Below are 20,979 nucleotides of genomic sequence, written 5' to 3'. Positions count from 1 at the left end.
AGGTGCAGTCCTTGTTCCCTGTCATAGCTAATTAAAAGAGATTTGTTTTTAAATATCACCTGTCTCTGTGGTCATGGTTACAAATTTGATTTATCCAGTTTTATCCTGGAAGAAGGAAAGCAAATTCTTATTGAAACTATGTACATGAGTTCATAAAAAGTAGAGAGACTCAGTTATGCTACTTTATACAAGATTTAATCATTCTTCCCGTGGTCATGTATGGATGTGAGAGTTGGACTGTGAAGAAAGCTGATCGCCGAAGAATCGATGCTTTTGAACTGTGGTGTTGGAGAAGACTCTTGAGAGTCCCTGGTACCGCAAGGAGATCCAACCAGTCCATTCTAAAGGAGATCAATCCTGGGTGTTCATTGGAAGGACTGATGCTCAAGCTGAAACTGCAATACTTTGGCCCCCTCATGCGACGAGTTGACTCACTGGAAAAGACTCTGATGCTGGGAAAGGTTGGGGGCGGGAGGAGAAGGGGACGATGGAGAATGAGATGGCTGGATGGCATCACCGACTCTGTGGACATGTTTGAGTGAACTCTGGGAGTTGGTGATGGACAGGGAGGCCTGGCGTGCTGTGATTCATGGGGTCGCGGAGAGTCGGACACAACTGAGTGACTGAACTGAACTGATGAGTCCTATGTGTTCATTGGAAGGACTGACACTAAAGCTGAAACTCCAATACTTTGACCACCTCATGCAAAGAGTTGACTCACTGGAAAAGACTGATGCTGGGAGGGATTGGGGGCAGGAGGAGAAGGGGATGACAGAGAATGAGATGGCTGGATGGCATCACTGACTCGATGGACATGAGGTTGAGTGAACTCTGGGAGTTGGTGATGGACAGGGAGGCCTGGTGTGCTACGATTCATGGGGTCGCAAAGAGTCAGAAATGACTGAGCGACTGAACTGAACTGAAAGTAGTTTTTAAACAAGGCCAATCAGTATATTTGGTATTTTTCTATAGAATTGTGCTTATAATAACCTGATGGTTTATTAACTTACAACCTGTATTAAGATCTTCCATAGAATATTTTTTTCTCCTGAATTCTGAGGGTATTGGATCAAGAGACTATTTAAATAATCATTTGCACAAAATATATCTTAAATTAAGAGTTAAAGATAGATTAAGAAGGTAGTGCTTTTCTTATATGACCATTAAAAATAAAATGTTAACTGCAATTAGTTAACTACAGTGTAAACTAAATTAACTTTTCAGTTCAGTTCAGTTGCTCAGTCGTGTCCGACTCTTTGTGACCCCATGAATTGCAGCACTCCAGGCCTCCCTGTCCATCACCAACTCCTGGAGTTCACTCAACCTCATGTCCATCGAGTCGGTGATGCCATCCAGCCATCTCATTCTGTCATTCCCTTCTCCTCCTGCCCCCAATCCCTCCCAGCATCAGGGTCTTTTCCAGTGAGTCAACTCTTCGCATCAGGTGGCCAAAGTATTGGAGTTTCAGCTTTAGCATCAGTCCTTCCAATGAACACCCAGGATTCATCTCCTTTAGGATGAACTTTAGTCTTAGGTAATTCTTACTCTCCTGTTCTCGGGTTAAGTAATCTACTTATATAAAGTTGTCTACATTGAACTAATAGAATTGTGGAAATCCTGACTCATTTTCTTGGTATAGTTATCACAGAAGTTGATCATGAAGGTAACTTTATACTAAGATGTGTGTATCCATGAATCTCGTCTGTATAATAGTTGAGATGTAGTCCAGCCTGACTCTGGGCAACCCTACAGACTGTAGCCTGCCAGGCTCCTCTGTCCGTGGGATTCTCTAGGCAAGAATAATGAAATGTGTCGCCATTCCCTTTCCAGGGGATTTTCCCCACCCAGGGACTGAACCCACTTCTCTTGTGTCTCCTGCATTGGCAGGTGGGTTCTTTACCACTAGCGTCACCTGGGAAGCCTGATAGTACAATTGGTACAGTTCTTTACTAAGGATTTTTTGATGTTTGTTAAGAAGACACCCTCCTCCCCCACCCATCTAGCTTCAGTGGCAGGAAGGATCATGATTCATTTTTGTTTCTTAATTCTCATTGCTCTGGGCTGCCTACTCACTTTCTACATCTGGTACACTACTTTCATCCTTAAAATTTCATTCACCATTGTGGGGATTTCTCTCACCCCTCTTTTGTGTAGGTCTTTTGTTTTCTGTGTGTTATATCTTTTTATTGACTTACTCTGTCATTAGGAGGAGTGGACCACATTCTCTAATAGCTTTTTGAGAAAGCGTATATGGGAAATATGTTTTTTGAGACCATGTATGTCTGATAATTGTCATTTTATATTTTGCTTGATTGATAGTTTGGCTAGGTATACAAGGCTAGGTTGGAAATCATTTTACTTTAGAATTCTAAAGGCACTGCTCCATTATCTTCTTGCTTCTGTTACCACTGAGAAATCTGAGGCCATTTTTCTTTTTGATTTTTTTTCCCTCAATGGAAGCATGTAGAATCTGTTATTACTTTCCAGGTGTTCTGAAATTTCACTTTAATTTCTTGATATCGATCTATTTATTATTGTTTCCTGGAATTCGTCAGTCCTTTTCAGTTTAGCAGCTGTTGTCTTTCAGTCCTGGAATTTTTCTCAAATGATTTTACTGGTGATATCTTCTGCTATTCTATCATTCCAAGGTGAATTTTCGGGTAGATACTCACATTTTTTTTCTCTACTGTTTACAACTTTGTCTTTTTGCTCAGGTAGATTTTTTTTATCACAAAGTCATTCTATTGAGTTTTTCTTTTATATATATTTTTTAATCATGTTCTTAATTTCTGTTGTTTATTCCTTGCCTGTAGTATTCTATTCTTGACACATGAATGCAGCATCTTTTAATATATGTGGATATTAATTTATTTTTGAAGTGTTCTCCCTGTGTAGTCTGTTGCTTTGTGTTTTATTTTTTGTTTGTCTTCCATATTAGACTTTTCTTAGTTGTCTTTCTCTTTCTTGCCTGACTATAATATATTGTGGCAGAGTAAAAAGTTGATTAGAATATCTAAATTTGTCAGTTTTAGACCATTATGGGCTGGTCTGGGTGGGCGGTTTTTGGAGAGTTCCCAAGACCTAAGGTCTTGTGTCTTGTGCTTGTTAAATACCCTTAGAAAGTAGTCTTTCATTTTCTTACATGGAGAGTAAGGATGTTATTGCCAGCATTCTGGAAGATTAATGGAGGAAGAGGACTGGGTTGTCTTCAGTGAGCAATCAATCCTTCTCTTTTTCGTATGCTACTGTTTTTAAAAAAAGTTTTTATTTTATGCTGGAGTATAGCTGATTAACAATGGCAATAGTTTCACGTGGACAGCAAAGGGATCACCATATATATATACAACCATATATATATATATATACATGTATTCATTCTCCCCCAAACTCCACTCCCATCCAGGCTGCTACATAACATTGGCTGTGCTGTGCTCTGCTTAAGCTCAGTCATGCCTGACTCTTTGCAACCCCGTGTACTGTCACCCACCAGGCTCCTCTGTCCATGGGGATTCTCCAGGCAAGAATACTAGAGTGGGTTGCCATGCCCTCCTCCAGGGGATTTTCCCAACCCAAGGATTAAGCCCAGGTCTCCTGCATTGCGGACAGATCCTTTACCGTCTGAGCCACCAGAGAAGCCCAAGAATACCAGAGTGGGTAGCCTGTCTCTTCTCCAGGGAATCTTCCTGACCCAGGAATTGAACTGGGGTCTCCTGCTTTGCAGGCAGATTCTTTACTAGTTGAGTTACTACTCTCCTTTTAAACTGTGGATGTTGTTTTTAGATCTTTGCTAGGATTGGGGAGAGCAGGCATTCAGTGGAATGTGGTAAGGACATCTAGAGATTTCACTGCTTCACAAACAGCTTTCACTAATACTCTCTTTTTTAGTCATGCTCCCTTCACCTCAGTTTCCAAAGTGCTTAGTTCTTCTGGTTTCTATGTCTTTTGAAGTTTCTGCCATGTAAATCAAATTGGTTCCTAACTTACCTCTGTGCAACTTAGAATGCAGTGTTTTGGGAACTGCTTAGTTACGAGTGGTTCTGCATATTTACCAGTTCCCAGAAATCTTTGTAGCTATTGTCCCTCTTACTTTTCTCTTTGTTCTTGAGGATTCATGCCTTCAAAAAATGCCTCCAGTGTAGGTTAGTGGGATTTGAGTGAGTGAAGTTCAGGTGTTTTCAGTTTGAAGTGAAGTGAAGTGAAGTCGCTCAGTTGTGTCTGACTCTTTGCAATCCCAGGGACTGTAGTCTACCAGGCTTCTCTGTCCATGGAATTTTCCAGGCAAGAGTACTGGAGTGGGTTGCCATTTCCTTCTCCAGAATCTTAATAACCTTCTGTTACTTTTAATGTTGATAGTAACCTGTGTAATTAAAGTGTATTAACAAAATTAATAAAAATGTATTTTCTACTTCATACGGTAAAGCCATTTGTTTAGGTTCCATGGAAGTTTCAACATTCTACATATGCAGAGTTTTCTAATAGTGTGATTTGTGATATATTAAAAGTATAGTAGTTGACTAAAGTTAATTCTCTTATAGTTCTCTTTCATTACTACTTGTGTGACCCCTGGCAAATGATTATATTCTCTAGTCATAAAATTTTGAGATTATAGTACCATTATTTTACATGGTCATAGTAAGAGTGAAATGAAAGTGCTAGTTTTACTTAGGAAAAGGGTAAAACATTGAGTAATCATGGAGATGTTTACTTTACATTAGAAATGCCTTCCAAATGTGTTTGCTTTTACAAATTAACATTAATTGGGTTTATTAAGGCTCACTCTACATAAAACAAGTTGATTATAATCTCTGACATTATATAATGAAGCTGTACTTTTCTTAGTAATATTGAAATTTTTTAAGTAGATAATATGATTATATTTGTAATTTTCTATAGACTTTTTCAGAATTCAGCTATTCTAAGCACATGTTATCTCCTGTATAGTGCCTATAAAAACACTTTAAAAACTGAAAAATGCTTCTCAAAAGATATTTTTTCCACCTTGGGTTTTGAAGTGCAGAGTTTTTTAAGTTGACAGTTAAAAACTTAGCTGATATATTGTCCTTCCTAGAGAATAAGCGTTGAGATCCTAAAAATGAAGGTTCATAAAGATGTAGAATTTTCACAGATTTTTGTGGAAGAAATGAAAACACAGGGAATTACCCTGGATATGTTCGAGTGCCTCCTGGTTTATAGTCTATGGGAACTTGAGTAGAATTTGTATCCTGCTGTTGTGTCTAAAGTTGTGTAAGTCTTTTAATTATGTTGGATTGGTTCATAGTGCTTGTCAGGTCTACTCTATCCTACTTTTCTGTCCATTTTGTTAATTTTTGAGAATTTGATATTGAAACTCCAGCTAAAAATCATTTACTTAAAAATAATTGTAATATATAGTGGAACTATATGTAACTTATGTTTTGTATTTTCCAAGTCTCTTGTAAATGTGTTATAATACTTTCATAATTTAAAAAAGAAGAAAAGAGAAAGACAAATATCGTAAGATAGCACTTATATATGGGCTTTGAAATTTGACACAGATGAACATATCTAAACAGAAACAGATTCATAGACATAGAGAACAGACTTGTGGTTGCCAAGGGAGTAGGGTGGGGTGGGGGAGGGATTGGGAGTTAGTGATTAATAGATGCAGACTGCTTGTTATATAGGGAATGGATAAACAACAAGGTCCTACTGTGTAGCACAGGAAACTGTATTCGGTATCCTGTGATAAACCATAATGGAAGAGAATATGAAAAGTTAAATATGTGTATGACAGTCACTTTGCTGTACAGTAGAAATTAGCACAATGCTGTCAACCAACTATACTTCAATAAAATGCATTTTTTTAAAAATTAAAAAACACAAGGAATTAGTTCCAACTCACCAAATATTGAGCAAATAAATACTGTATTTTACACTATGGAAGTGAGTGGAAAATTAATTAGGTTGTGATTTCTGTCTTATAAGGACTCATAAGTAAAGATGTCAATGGCAAAAGATACTGAGTATGTTGGTGGTATGTATAAAAGATCTTGAGAGAGCAAGTACACCTGGTTTGGGGTTTGTGCATAATAAGGGGAAAGGAGAGCAGAAAAAGGATTGTCAGTGATAAGAAAATTTAGGTTGAATTACGAATAGGATTTATTGGGTAAACCAGCATAGTTTCTTTGGGATAAGGAGTGAAACTGGCAGTGACACCAGTTCTCTGAGTAGCAGCCTAACCATTATTCTGAGTTGTTTACGTGTTGCACAGAAGCAGAACCAATGTGGGAATGGATAGAAAAAGCTCAAGTAGGCTTAGGCTGAGTGTAGTCTAGAATATATTTTAGCTATTAGCACTTTCATGAAGTTATTTAATCTCTTAGCCTGTTTCCTCAATCACGAATTGGAGATAAACCTACTTTGTAGGGTTAGTGTGAGAATTACTTTAAACAATGTATGTAAAACTTACATGAAATCTTGATTTTAGTTAATATCTTTTCTACTGCTTTGTCTTCTAAAGCCCCTTGCATGTAGACAATCGATATATTTATTGATTTGACTTAAAGTGTCTTGGGATAATAGAGAGAATACAAATAAATTGGTGGTAAATTGGTTGTAGTGGCTGGAGGAGGATTGGTATAAGGAGGGAACTTAGATTATGTTTCTTATTTTGAAATCTAAATTGGGTGAAAAGGTAGCTCTTATAGCCAATAGCTGTTGGGAAGATCCCCTACAGGAGGGCATGGCAACCCACTCCAGTGTTCTTACTTGGAGAATCCCCATGGACAGAGGAGCCTGGCAGGCTGCATACAGTTCCTGGGGTCGCAAAGAGTGGGACACAAGTGAGCGACTGAGCACAAATACCCAATAGCCAGCAGCTTAGCTTGCCTTGGAAAGCTTAGATTGAGAAAAAAGTATTTAGTATTTACATTGGAAAGGTATTTGGCAAGACATAGGAGGTTTAAGGAGTGCAGGGGAGCAACCTACACTTGAAGGTATGTTACATAATGTAAATCTTTGTAGAACAAGCTTCCAAAAGAATCTGCTGCTTGAATATCAACTGCTATTCATCAGGCAGCTCAAAATGTTTTGGTTGTTTGTTTTGCCATTAACCTTAGCCACATTCTGGTGCTACAGTGTCCTGCTAGAATCTTTCCCAGTTTACCAATTTCTTGCTTTTAACAAATAGATCTGAGCCACCCTCAGAATCCATTATATTTTTGAAGAATTAACGTGACTTGGATCAAGTATTAATGTCAACTTTTTTTCCCCTAATGCAGTACTTAAAGCAGTTTACATTGTCTGACTAATCTCATGGAAGATAAATAAGGACTTTTAAAAAGCAGAATATATATATATATATTTAACCTTTATTATGGACAATTTCAAATGTATACAGAAATAGAATGAAATAATGAGCTCCATGTGCCCATCGCTCAGCTTACGCAATCATCAGTTTTTGGGGCCAATCTCCTTTTGGCTAATCCCTACCACACCCTTAGCAAATTTTCATAAATACCTACCTTTAGTGGTGGATAGAGACAGGAGAGCACAAGGCAGCTAAATTTAGGAAGGTAAACCAAGTAAGAGAAAAGGAAAAGATGGATTTCCTAGCTGATGTGAGTTATCAAGCAAACAGGTTCTTTCTGTGCTTTTGTCCTTTTTCTTTTAATGGTTGGTTAATGCTAAAAACTAATTCTTGTTGTTAATACACCCACTTTCAGACTGAATTTTTACCCTTTTGTTCTTCCTATTTGTTTTTTACACTGAGGGTGTCTACATTCTTTATTTTTATTTGCTTTTCACCCATGTCAAAATGGTGAGAGGTCTGTGTGAGGGCATGAAATTAAATTTGCCCTGGGACCAACCACTCACCTGGAGATGTCTTTGTGACCATCTGGACCACAGACTAGAAGAAATTGTTTTTACCTTTATTGCAGGTTACTCAAAATAAGCTTTGTTGCCATTTTAACTGTAAAGTCTCTAGTCCTCCCCAGTACTTATTTAAAATTATTGTCAAGAGTCAAAAATCTGATTGCAAGGTTTAGCCATTTGGCTACATTTGTGCACTTTGGAGCTTAGATTCTGTGGGAAAATCTTTAACTAGTTTTCTATAAATTGAAATTTATTATCAGGGTTTTAAAAACTTAATTTTCTAGAAATTATAAAAATTGGCACTCTTTTCATGTAAAAAGTACTATAAAAGAGTTAAAAAAAAAAAGACCTTGAGCAGAGTTAGACTTTTTTTTTCTGGACTGAAATGGAGGCTTTCTTTCAAGCGAATTCCCTGATGTTTGCTGTGTGTGATTTGGCTCTATCTCTGTAACTGGTAATATGTGGCATGGACTTTAAGCTGTTTGGGATCAGGATGTACCCAAACTCTGTATTGCAAGTCGGGATTCACAGGCATTATGTTACAAAACTGGCTTGCTGCCTTCTGTTTGCTGTGTTCTGAGTAGCTGCATTGTTTGTTGCAGTATGTGCATTAGCTGTTGTCAGTGTTCAGTTTCCTGCAGGCTGACATAGTGGGAGGGGCTTTGTTTGATACATAGCTGAGTTTCCACTGTGTGAGTTCTTGAGTGCACACTGCAGCCATCTTAATTACACTTTAGTGCAACTGAGACAGTGCAGCTGTCTCAAAATGGCTGCTAACCTAGTCTTTGTAACTGCTTAGGCAGCCACTATGCCACTAAGGAGACCTGTCACATGCATCAGGACCAGAGGTAAGAACCAATTACTCTTTATCTCTGAACATTTTAATAAAAAATATTTGCATTTTACTAAGTTTATATAGGAAGGTGAACTTAGAGCTTGCTTGCTAAGAAGTTGAAATGTTTGCTGATAGAACCTATAAGCCTCTTTTATGGAAACAGTATATAGCATGCTGAGGTCAAAGGTTAAATTCCTGTAATTTTTCACCATCTTATGCTCTGTCATTACCAGAACATTTGATCACCACAGCAGTGCTTTTCTGGCCCTGATTAACTTAATGTTCCTTTTATGTTGGAAAATTCAGTGTGCTTGTTATTTATTTGTAGAAACAAAGAACAGTATATTATCTCAGATTTTTTTTTAAAAGAAGCCATAAATCTTGTTTTGCATGAAGATTGTGGTTTTTCTAAGTTTGTATGTGTGCTTTTGAGGTATTGTTTGGTTGCTTTCTGGGAAGAATGTTAATTTTCTGGATATAAATCACAGTTACAAAAATTAAAAAAAAATTTTAGCACTGTTACTTTTTTTGTACTGTGCATTCCAGTTCTTTATTATTATGCTGCCTCCTCCAGGCCACCCAGTTCTTTCACAGTTTTGATGAAGCTAAATTTTTGTCATTATATTTTTTGCTTAAATTGACATTCAGATTCAGATTTTGAATTTAGAAATAGCTCACATTTTCTAGGTCTGGATACCCTTTTTCTTTGTATCTAATATATTATGCAACAAGATTGAAGTAAATCTCAGTTTTTTAATCAAGTGATATTATGTGTGTCCAGTTTACCTTAGTTAAAATTTGTAGTATACTTAATCTAATGACTCAGTAACTTTGTTAATTTAGTTTCAAAATTTTCAAAAAGCTTTCTTAATGTTGTTCTGAAGTAGAAAGCTTTATTGAGATATTGTAAGTCAGTAGTGACCCAGAATCCCAGGGATAGGGGAGCCTGGTGGGTTTCTGTCTATGGGGTTGCACAGAGTCGGACACGACTGAAGTGACTTATTAGCAACAGCAGCAGTGACCCAGAAAGTAGGAGAATTAAATTTTTGTTACTGTACTATTTCAGCTAGCAGAACAGTTATTTATAATCGCTGATACTTAAATCGAAGTACTTAAAATTTTTTTTCTAAATGATATAGTACATCCCTCTATCTTTATCAGTAGAGTATTATGAATATATCCCTGACTAATATGACATAGAACAGTAAGTTTTGGACTTTCTAAATACAGCAGCTTCTAAAAAATAGCAACTTTTTGCACCTTAAATTGTTATGAAGAATCCTAGCATATAAAAGGGATATATGAATGGTGTATTTTTTGTGTATTTTATAATGCAAACATGACATTTACTTATTATAAACTTAATAAAATGAGAACAATTAGGCTGTTATGATAAAAATGAAAGTTTGAAACCAGATCATGTATGACAATTATGGTCTTTTAGGATCTAGGTGTCACCTATTTGTAGACGTCTAGGTGCTAAGGGACTGTGGAATTCAGCTTGAAAAATACACTAGAACATATATCCTTCATTTCTTTTCTGATATACAAATTTTCATGAAAGTAGTGTGTACGACCTATATTTGCATGATTTAATGATTTAAAATTGCTGCCTTGCCCTGAAATTGTTTTTACTTGTTCTTATTTTTAAACTTTTTTAGCAACATTATTGTTTTTCCTAACTTAATCAGTATTTATTTGTTTATTCAGTGGCCTAAAATGTATTTGGGATCATTAGCTCAGTTTTATCAACAGCTGCAGTATATTCGTTTTATGTATTACTTTGTAAAGTTATTAGGACTTTTTTGTGTGCCGTAATGAATTCTCATAATCTGAACATTTCTTTATGTAAATGTACATATGAGCTTGCCTGTGAAAAAGTAAAAGAACTACAAATCCAATATGTATGACAAGTCCAATATAAGTGAGCAATTCTATCCATTGTGCATTTCGTTTCAGTAAGGTTTTGCCCTAGAGTATGAAATAGGAAAGTGAAGATGCTGTGACTCTAATCACTCTTATATTTTTGGCTTCTTATAGTACAAACAGCTCACTGTATTTCAAAAATTGCATATGATGTAAACCAGCTACTTGGTTTTATATTCTTTATTGCTGGAGAGAAACTGACTAGGTTGAAATTATTGATCAATTTATGATAACCTTCAGAGTAGGGCCTCAGGGAAATTTTAATGATCCATTCTTCTTGTCTTCTATTGTGGACTATAAAATTTACATCCACCTTCCCCTCCACAAGATGAATCCACTGGTTATTACTTAGACAAGGGGAAACGCCAGTACACTGTGATCACTCGTCTCTAATTCTTTCAGTGCCATGTTGCTCTTTTGCAGCTCTGAACATGAGCAACTGTAAACAGAAACTTGACCTCACTGCGATTATTACTTTTAGTGTTGGTGACAGTTTTTAAATTTTCTATGCTGAATTCCATGTTAGCTATTATGCTCAATAACTGAGGGCATAATAAATCTGGGTGCTGGGTAATTAATGTGTTACATTATTATTTTGTCACTTTTTGCCCTCCTCATTTGTTTATCTCTTTTCGCAAGCCATTTTGCTGGCATAAACCTTCAAGAGAAATGTTGAGGTAGCAGAAAGAACATTGACCAAGAGTTCAAACCTGTATTTGAATTATACTTTTGCTACCTTTTTCTTATATTGGCTAACTTTTACATTTTCTGACTCTCATTCCTTATCTATAAAATGGAGGAAAAAATCCTTTTTGGCAAGGATATGTTGGCAATTTACATAATGTTTTTGAATAATACCAGAAAATACTCCTCAAATATCTAGCATTCTAATAGTTTCTTGTAGTACTTGAATGCTCTTCAGTTTCTTTTCTCAGATGTCATATACTATATCAAATATGATTCAATCAGGGAATGTGTTATGTTTAGAAAGAATGGGAAATTTCTCAGAACTCATGCTCAGAAGTGGTAACTAACACCATTATATCCACCTGGTAATTGATATATTCATATTTGTACTCCTGGGTACTCTCTGTTGAATAAATTAGCCTTCCTTTGCTGTATGTGGGTGGTGGCAGATATATTTATTAAGTCAAGCCAATATAGAATGTTGTCATTTCAGAATTAAAACGTTTCGGTTCCAGTCTGGCTGAGTAGTCCACACATGCGGTGAGAAAATAACTTTTTCTAAAGAGATAACTTGAATTCAGGGCCTAAGAGTTTTATATGTTTCAGTACAGATGAGAGTCTTTACAGTGTAGTTCTCTTTCAGTGACAACAAACTGGCAGCGAGTAGACTTCTTTAATGTTTTAACCACTGCTATATTTCTGTAACATTTAAAGTTGCCAGATTTTACACAAAAATCTGTATATCTCTCATCTTTTAGAAAATAGAATATTGGGTAGTGCTAGAAATGTATTTTGCGTGAGAAAAATAATCTACAGTTGAGTACATAGTCTCCTTCAGCTAGGGCCTCCTCCTCACAGCTGGTCCTCTTCATTGATTCACAATACCTTCTGGGCTCCTGTGAGCTGTTCCTTTTAAATTCCTATCCTGCTTACTTCACAGATTGTTGGTGGCCGTTAATATCTAAAATACAGCTTCTCATCCAGAAGAAAGTAAACATAAGTAAAATCTAACCTACTTCATGTGGTAGGAGAGATAGCATATGTAAAATCAGCTTACTCTTCAGAAGATACGGCACATTTGTCTTGTCCTGGATTTTATATTAGAGTACCATGGTTACTGATTGAAGGAGATCCACTGACATCAGCAAAAAGTGACATTCATTTGAAAGTGAAGTGGTTAAAAAAATACAAACTAGGAACATTTAAGTTTCTCAAAGTCTTTTAATGTTATAAATTCTCTTTACATGTTATCACTGTATTAAATCTATCACTATATTTATTTGTTGTATCATCATTGATGTTTTTAATAATGATATTGAATAAATTATATTCATGATGCACAATTTACTGAACAGGTAAATGGAATGAAGTTTATAAAAGAGTTTTGCTTAAATTGATTAAGAAATATTAGCACTTAAAATGAGTAAGTTCCTAATAGAAGGTTCTCTTCACTGTACTAGACTGGATAATTTCATTGGCCATTATATATACTTGTTTTTGTTAATATTTCACTTCCATGTATAAAAGATTTACCATCTCAGCTATGTGAAGACTTCCTTGATGATCCATGAAACATGGTAGTATATAATTATGATCTGATGTGAATTTGAATTCCACATTTTCCAGAGTAAGCCAGCTTCTTAGTGTTCATGTAATGCCATGACATTGATAACTCCAGTGATGTGCTAGAAGAATGTTACTCATTTTTAGAAACTGAGTTTCAAGTTAGAGAGAAAGCTTTAGGGAAAATTGAAAATCCAGTTAACTTGCACAGAAAACATTGATTGACTCCCTTGTTTTCCCACTTCTTACACTACTGAAAGAGAAAGTGATTTGGAAGAAAGCATAAAGTTTATTCACATAAGGGAGTTTTAATAAATTGCTCAGGTTAGAACTTTCACTGAGTGTTCTCTCTTAGTAATTTGTAATAGTCTGTTTTTGGACATTAATGTGTAAATATGGAAATGATGAAAATAGCGCTTACTCAATAAATCTTTGAGTTTAATGAGAAGGGGGAGTTTAACACCAGAAAAAAAAGTCTAGAGTTGCTTCTGCATCTTCTTGAGGGCGTCTACCTTCTCTGCTGAAGTAAACCAGACAGTACTGCCCAGTGGAGTCATCTGACTGATGCTTTTTTTTTTGCTGACATATAAGCATCATGGCATGCAGAGTGGAAAGTAAGTGTAGAAGTCAAGAAGTGATTGTTTTGGTGCTGCTAGTGAGTAGTTGTGGAGAAGGAAATGGCAACCCACTCCAGTGTTCTTGCCTGGAGAATCCCAGGGACGGTGGAGCCTGTTGAGCTGCCATCTATGGGGTCACACAGAGTCGGACACAACTGAGGTGACTTAGCAGCAGCAGCAGCAGTGAGTAGTTGCATAGTTTGGATAAATTATTTAAGCTCTAGATTCCATTTTGTGAACATTAAATGAGGAAGGTGGTTGGACTACAGGTAAGAATACGAACTTTAGAATCAAACAGGGTCAAGTTGAATTCATGTTCTTCCACTCATTTGTTAGAGTAGTGCTCAGAGTATCAATATAATGCCTATTTATAGTAAGTACTCAATTGGTCCTATGCATTATTTTTTTATGGGATGGAGGCTATTTGCTTATTTTTCAGAACTTCAGTTTTCTTTAAAATGGGGATAAAGTACCATATAGAGTTGATACTGGGATTTGAATGGGCGAAACAAAGTACCTAGTGTAGTGTATGATACAAATAAAGTATGAGTAAGATTGGTTGCTTGTTCCTCACAAGGTTCCCTCCAGCATGAATTGTTTTGCTCTGTGTTTCTTTTTTTAATCGTTACGAAATTGAGAGGTCTGGGGTACTAGGTACTCTAGAAAATGGTTTAGGGAGAGAGGATTGTTAGGGCCCTGGCTGATACACAGTAACAATGCCCAAGAGCAAGGTGTTTAAATCTCAAATTGAAGAACTTCAAGAGCCGGAAGGGGACAAAACAAAGAGTTTTTATTTGTGCTAGGGCAGCTAGGGCAACGTGATACAGCGAAACAAAAATATACTGTGAATTGATCAGCTGAATCAACAAATTTAATAAATATTTATTTAGTTCAGTTCAGTTGCTCAATCGTGTCCGACTCTTTGCGACCCCATGAATCACAGCACGCCAGGCCTCCCTGTCCATCACCAACTCCCGGAGTTCACCCAAACTCATATGCATCTAGTCGGTGATGCCATCCAGCCATCTCATTCTCTGTCGTCCCCTTCTCCTCCTGCCCCCAATCCCTCCCAGCATCAGAGTCTTTTCCAGTGAGTCAACTCTGCGCATGAGGTGGCCAAAGTATTGGAGTTTCAGCTTTAGCATCAGTCCTTCCAATGAACACCCAGGACTGATCTCCTCTAGGATGGACTGGCCCCCTCTCAGTTTGCCAGGTACTGTTTTGATGGAATACAAGACCCCTTGCTCTCAAGGAGTTTACATTGGGACAGGGAAAAAAGGAACATAGAAGTAAATATGAGATGCTCAACTGAAAATGCTGGAGGTGGGATGGGGTAGTGACTAGCTAGGTGAATCCTACTCAAAATGTGTTCTGTGGGTCAGTTCAGGGTCAGTTATCAGTTCATCTGTTTCTGGTCCTCCATTAGATAACTAAAATTAAGAATGGCTAGAAAATTTTACATCAATCTAAGAAAATAATTTTGTATCAGATCAAAGAATAAAGGTCATATATTTTATATGCTTCCCTCAACCCCCAGGTAACTCATCCTCATTGTGTTTTACAAGAATATGGATTGGAAATAAAACCCTGATTCTTTACCATTGTTAGTTTGAGAAACATTGTTTCTCAGTGTTTCTCAACTTTAATTTAGTGTGGTAACTTCCATTCTTGGCACTTAGGTAAGCAGGCTGCAGAAAATTTGAGCTTCTTACAATTAATTAATTCATTGTTGGGATTAATTTATTTTGCTTTAAAAAATAGTCTCTACTTGTTATTAGCATTATATTTTATGCTGGACTAAAGGACTTTAGGTCCTTTGATTTTAAAGTACATTTATCAAAGAGTTGAATGTATAAAGTAGAAAGAGAGAGGGAGGAACCAAAATTAAAACTGGAATAAATACAATACTTAGATGATTTCTGACTGAGATTTTATGATCAATTGTTCTTTTGGTATAAAATCTTTCCTCCCACCAAGTGTTAACGTGCACAGTGTCTACTGTATGAATTCACACAATCTTATATATTTGTCCCTGTCCCTTCATATGATGCTGGTGGAGCACAGATCCTAAGAAGAGAATATAGTTGTTTGAGGAAATCTACTACTGCTTATCAGAGATAATGTGGGTAGCATTTAGGATTATCCACATATTAGAAGTCTACCAATTCCTGTTTTTATATAGCTTTATCACTTCCTTATTATTGCACAGTAGGGATAATTTAAGACCAATGTTGTAAGACAACTGAACATAAGATTAAAAAATAAGGAACATATTTTGGATAACCCTTAGTTGGCATATTAAATGGACTTCCCTGGTGGCTCAGATGGTAAAGAATCTACCTGCAGTGCAGGAGACCTGGGTTCAATCCCTGGGTCAGGAGGTTCCCTTGGAGAAGGGAATGGCAACCCATTCCTGTATTCTTGCCTAGAGAATTACAGGGACAGAGGCTATATAATCCATTATGTCACAGAGTCAGACATGACTTGAGCGACTAACTTTCATAGATAATGATTCAATTCTTACCCAGTCAGATCTGGTTCATAAAAACAATACATAAGTGATTTAGGTTCAAAAAGAATATGCCACAAGAACATAAATAATGCTATAAGAACATAAATATGTTCTTATGTAGATACTTGTAATATAACATTCCTGAGTGTTGATATTGAGTGCATAGTTTTGTAGCATTCACCAGTGATAAATATGTTGAATAATTTAAAAATAATAATAATGACACTTGAAGGTGTATTATCTTATTATCTGGTAAAACATAAAGCAACATGATTGTAAGAACATGTCTATTTAGTGATCATTTACTATTTAAGTGATTAATTAAAATTTGAAAGGCAGCTGTAGAGTAGAATAAGGACAGCTTTTAGCTAATGTGAATTATAATTTATATTTTTAATGATTGTTAAAGTAGCAATCATTGGATTTATGTAATCATGTTGATCTATGCCACAAATTAAGGCTTTGAATATCTCTGGGGGTTAAAAATATTTTTGATGTAGTGGGGTTAGAATTTCAGTTATATCAGAACTTTAAGTTGGTTTTTTCTTATTACCTGGAGTTTAATCATGTTAGTAAATAGATAACTAGATATATTCTAGAACCAGTCAGTGCCTGTTGGGGAACAAATGGGGGAGGGTTTAGTCAGCAGTATTCTTCAGTTTGGTCATGAAATGAGGACTGCTTTATGTAAATTGTTCTTACTGGCGCCAGCTAGCTGTAACTGCAGTCTGGCTGTGCTAGGGCAGCAAATAATATGTGTCATGGATTTTCTGTTTGGAATGTATAAGAATGCAGCCTTTTGGACGGAAAGAACAGAGTTGATGCATTAGAATAGGAGTACTGAGACCTCCACAATTGCCAGTGAATAAGTGAAATAGTGAGAAGCTATAAGCCTTTTATGTTTCTGTTCTGCTTTTATAGATTTGTACCTATTGATACTATTGGGTAATATGTGGGAGGTACTTAACTGCACACAGTTGCTGCAGACCTAATAGTTGGCAGCATAGAAAGCTATACAAAAGAATTCTGATTCTAGGCATCTTCACTTGCAACAATCCTTTGGAAGATGTACCTTGAGTGTTCTGTGAGCTTCACTGACATGCTGTCTGATGTTTTCTGGCTTTTGTGGTTGATGGAATGTTTGCTGCACAAACTACACAACAGATGTGAACCACTGAAAGGAGTTTTAATATGTAGCCAGTCTACTGTATTCCTATATTTTTTTAAATGAATATGTACCAAACAAGGAATTTAGGCTCAAAAAAAGCTGATCTAGAAATCTGCATTAGCTTTTATGCTCATACAAATGAACTGAGTAGCAGTGGTTAACAGAAGAGGAAGTCTTTTTCACAGTATCAAGCTGCCCACAGGTAAGAGACTCAGGTCCTTTTTCTATGATAACTCTTCTCTCTCCCCTACCTCCTCAGGCCTTATATCTCTCTCACCTTTGGGAAGTTTTTTTTTTTTTTAGTTTTATTAATACCAGGATTACTAGATTGTTTAATGTTAATTTTCGGGAGATTCTGAACGTCATATTTGGATTTGATTTCTTAAAAAATATTTTCATCTTTTCTAATTTATCTCAAGTTTAAATTGAAATTAACAATAGGCTTCATATATGCGTATTATTCATGCATACAATATGTTCTTATTACATAGAGATCAGTTTTAGGTCTCTTCATAGTCCTGTTACTGTGTTCTCAGTTGTAGTGACACCAACTGGTACATAAAGAGTGATGACTTTTTGTAACCTTACTAAACATGAAGTTTTAGTTTAAATGCACCCCTTTGACTTCAAAATCAGAATGCTTATGTTTTCACAAGTGACTCATTAACATACATTAGATAATGTATGTTTATACATATAACATGGTCAAGTGTTCCCTACCACATTTGTCATTTCCATTTCCATGTAATAAATTCATCACCATTTTATGAGGTGAATTTAAGAATCTAAAACTAACAAGAATGTATTAATTAGAAATTCTGTTGAGTCTAATATTTTATTTCTTAAGCTTGGTGAAAGATACATGAGCATTTATTATTATTTTTTTGTGTCTCTGAGAAATTGCATACAAAAAATCTCATTGCAATAAAAATAAAGAACTATATAAAATAATGAATATGGTAACCATTATTGTAAGTCGGGCATAACAGAGGCAACTCAGCATGCATGAAAAGATACGAAGATTTATGTTTATAAAGAAATGCATACTGATATATCAGTATTGTTGTTCAGTTGCTAAGTCTTGTCAGACTCTTGGTGACACCATGGATTGCAGCATGCCACGTTCTCCTGTCCTTCACTCTTTCATACTGTATCAGTATGGCCAATGATAAGATACATTACAGATTGATAAAATAGTTTTAGAGGGATGAGAGTGGGAAGGTAAGAAAGTTGAATGAAGCTAAGAGAGGGGGGTAGTGAGGCTAGTTTAGAGAAATGGAGGGAAGGAATTAGAGTAGGCAGTTCTCTGCCTTTGGATTCTTTTCTGGGAGTTAAATAGCAGGTTCTTTCTGCAACCTGAAAGTGCTAGTTTTAGTTGGGACTTCAGTTGTCTAGATGAAAGGTAGTTGGTCCTTTATTACTGTGTAGTTGAATACTTAAAATCTAGAGGTCAACTGTGATAAAAGGCACACTCATGTTTTCAGGGGCCTGAACTATTTCCCTTTGCCCTTTGACTGTATTGCTTTGGATTTTAAAAATGACTGTTTTAATATATGTTCTGTTGAAGTATAAAAATGTATATTTGTGGATGTATTTCCTCTAAGTAAAGAATTTCACTAGAATTGGAGAAATGGTGATAGTAGAAATATATCAATTTTGAATAATGTGCTTGAGGTTCAGTGGAAGAATGAGGCTGGATGTATTCTCTTGGTGTAGAGAGCACAGCTGGGAAATGTTTTCAGACTTCTCTTTGAGGCAATGTTTGGGAGAACGTTGGGCTAGGAAGACAGTGGAGATAGACTGGTTTGTATATGTATATAGATAAAGAGGCAAGGAGTTGTTAGACAAAAACAGGGGCATTTATTGATTACTATTAGAGTTAGGGGTCACGGCAAAGAAAGATGATGGAAAAGAGGAGTATTCTGTCTATAGAGAAAAAAACTGAAAAAGAGTCATATAAGACAAAAATAAAGGACATGAGCATAATAAAGATGTGCAGTCTTTGAGACTATTAAGCTTGAGTGTGCATGATCCAAAAATCTAGGGAATGAAATTTGAAGTTTTAGTTTTGGTGTTCCTCTTAGGCAACACAACTTTTGTTTAGCAAGCATTGTAGACTTAGAAAATCTTCAAAGTGAAATGGATGTGAGTGATCTAGTAGTTCTAACATCACACCTTGCACTGGAGTCTACTGTTTGTTATTTCTGACAGATAGTATCTGGCTTCTACATCAACATTTCTAATGACAGAAAAGAAAGGCTCTAATTTTATAAGGCAGTTAGTTCCTTTTGCTGGACATCCAAAACAATGAACGTTTGCAGATTTTAAGACAAAATTGGCCTTTCATTGTTTTGTTCCTGCCCTCTACCTTGTGTCTGTCTCTTTCTCTGTGTATCTCTGTATTTTTTACATGACAAATCTGCACTATTTAAAGAAAGCCATTAAAATTCTCTTGTGTTTTCTAGGCTAAATATCCACCATTTTTCTAACGTTTGCTCATATACTTCATTGTTCTAGGTCATTCTTTAGCCTGGTCATCCTCTTGTTTATTCTACTGTTTTTAAAAGTCTCTTTTTATCCATGAATGCTCATAAGTAAATACATTACTAAAAAGGATGTTCTTTTTTTCTGACAGTGTATTTCTGTTTTCCAGTTTTAAGTTTGCATTGACATTTTTGGCAGCCACTTTCCACTGCTGAATTTTATTGAGTTTGCAATAAGTTAAAATGCCTTAGTCTTTTTCATGTATTCCATTGATAACATGTAATATACTTAAATATTTGAACCAAGTGTATTATCTTATATTTTCTTGATTTCTAATGTGGTTTATTATGCTTTCTTTTTGATTTTCCTTGCTTGTTTTCCCCCTTTAAGAAGTCTTTCAAAGAGCTGGTTTTAGATTTCATTGATTGCTTGCTGTTTTATTGAGTTTCCCATGATAATTTTTGATTTTTATTGTAGTTACTTTCTTTGGGTTTATAACTTTTACTAGTATTTTTGAGTTTGTGCTTCTTTATTAATATATGCATTTAGATTTTCTCCTGAGTATCATTTTAGTTGAATTCCCTGGGTGGTATTTTGTTAATACTTTGTTTTTTTTATTATTTTACCACTGATTCTTCCTTAATCCAAAGTTTTCTTTTTTTAATTTATAAGGAGATAACTTTCCCTCTCATTTCATTGTTATTAATCTAACTGTATTAAGTTATGGCTAGAGAATGTGGCCTTGTGTGAACTTTTTGGGGGGTGGTCTTTGACTTTAGTAATATTTCCTTGTCACCATATGCACAGTCAATATTAAGGTATGTTGATTTTTGTTCATAAAAATTTGTATTCTGGGTTTTTTGGATATACAATTCTATTTTCTACTGAACAACTTCACTTCTTCACTTCAGCATGTTAATTGAGAAATGCATTTTTAATATTGTTTTTTTCATCTGTAGAGTTTAGAAAGAGGTGTGTCTATCTTTCTGGATTTATTAGTTTTTCCTTGAATTTTAAAAAATATAATTTTGGTTTATGTGATTTGAAGTGGGATTATTTAGGTATATCAGACATAATGTTTCTAGTGGATTGTACCTTTTACTAATTAGAAATATATTTTTTGTTCCATTACTGGATTTTAAATTTGAATTTTTTAAATATGTTACATGTAGGTTTTATACATATACTTAACCTTTTTTTGGTTGGCATTTGCCTCATGTATCATTTTTACCTGTTAGTTTTCAACCTTTCTATGCTGCTTTATTATAAGGTAATATATAGCACATATTTGACGATATTTTTGTCATTTTACCCAGTTTGAAGCCTTAGTAAC

At 35.6% G+C, this 20,979-nt stretch overlaps 1 protein-coding gene across 3 annotated transcripts in view; it reads left to right on the top strand.

Annotated features, from left to right (window-relative positions):
* ATF7IP (activating transcription factor 7 interacting protein) overlaps positions 1 to 20,979 on the top strand; it is a 121,502-nt gene that overhangs the window by 12,136 nt on the left and 88,387 nt on the right. The window contains exon 1 of one of the 3 annotated variants that reach the window (XM_055394161.2): positions 5,669 to 8,702. The exons of the other annotated variants lie outside the window; for them this stretch is intronic. Coding sequence (XP_055250136.2) covers positions 8,686 to 8,702 — 17 coding nt within the window. The 5' untranslated portion in view covers positions 5,669 to 8,685. Of the gene's footprint in view, positions 1 to 5,668; positions 8,703 to 20,979 lie in introns of those variants that run through there. 3 annotated transcript variants of the gene reach the window in all.

The sequence above is a fragment of the Moschus berezovskii genome, chromosome 6 (assembly GCF_049115385.1).
Source record: "Moschus berezovskii isolate FMDL1 chromosome 6, NW_MosBer_1.0, whole genome shotgun sequence".
Classification (NCBI taxonomy): domain Eukaryota; kingdom Metazoa; phylum Chordata; class Mammalia; order Artiodactyla; family Moschidae; genus Moschus; species Moschus berezovskii.
This window is presented reverse-complemented; position numbering and strand designations above follow the sequence as displayed.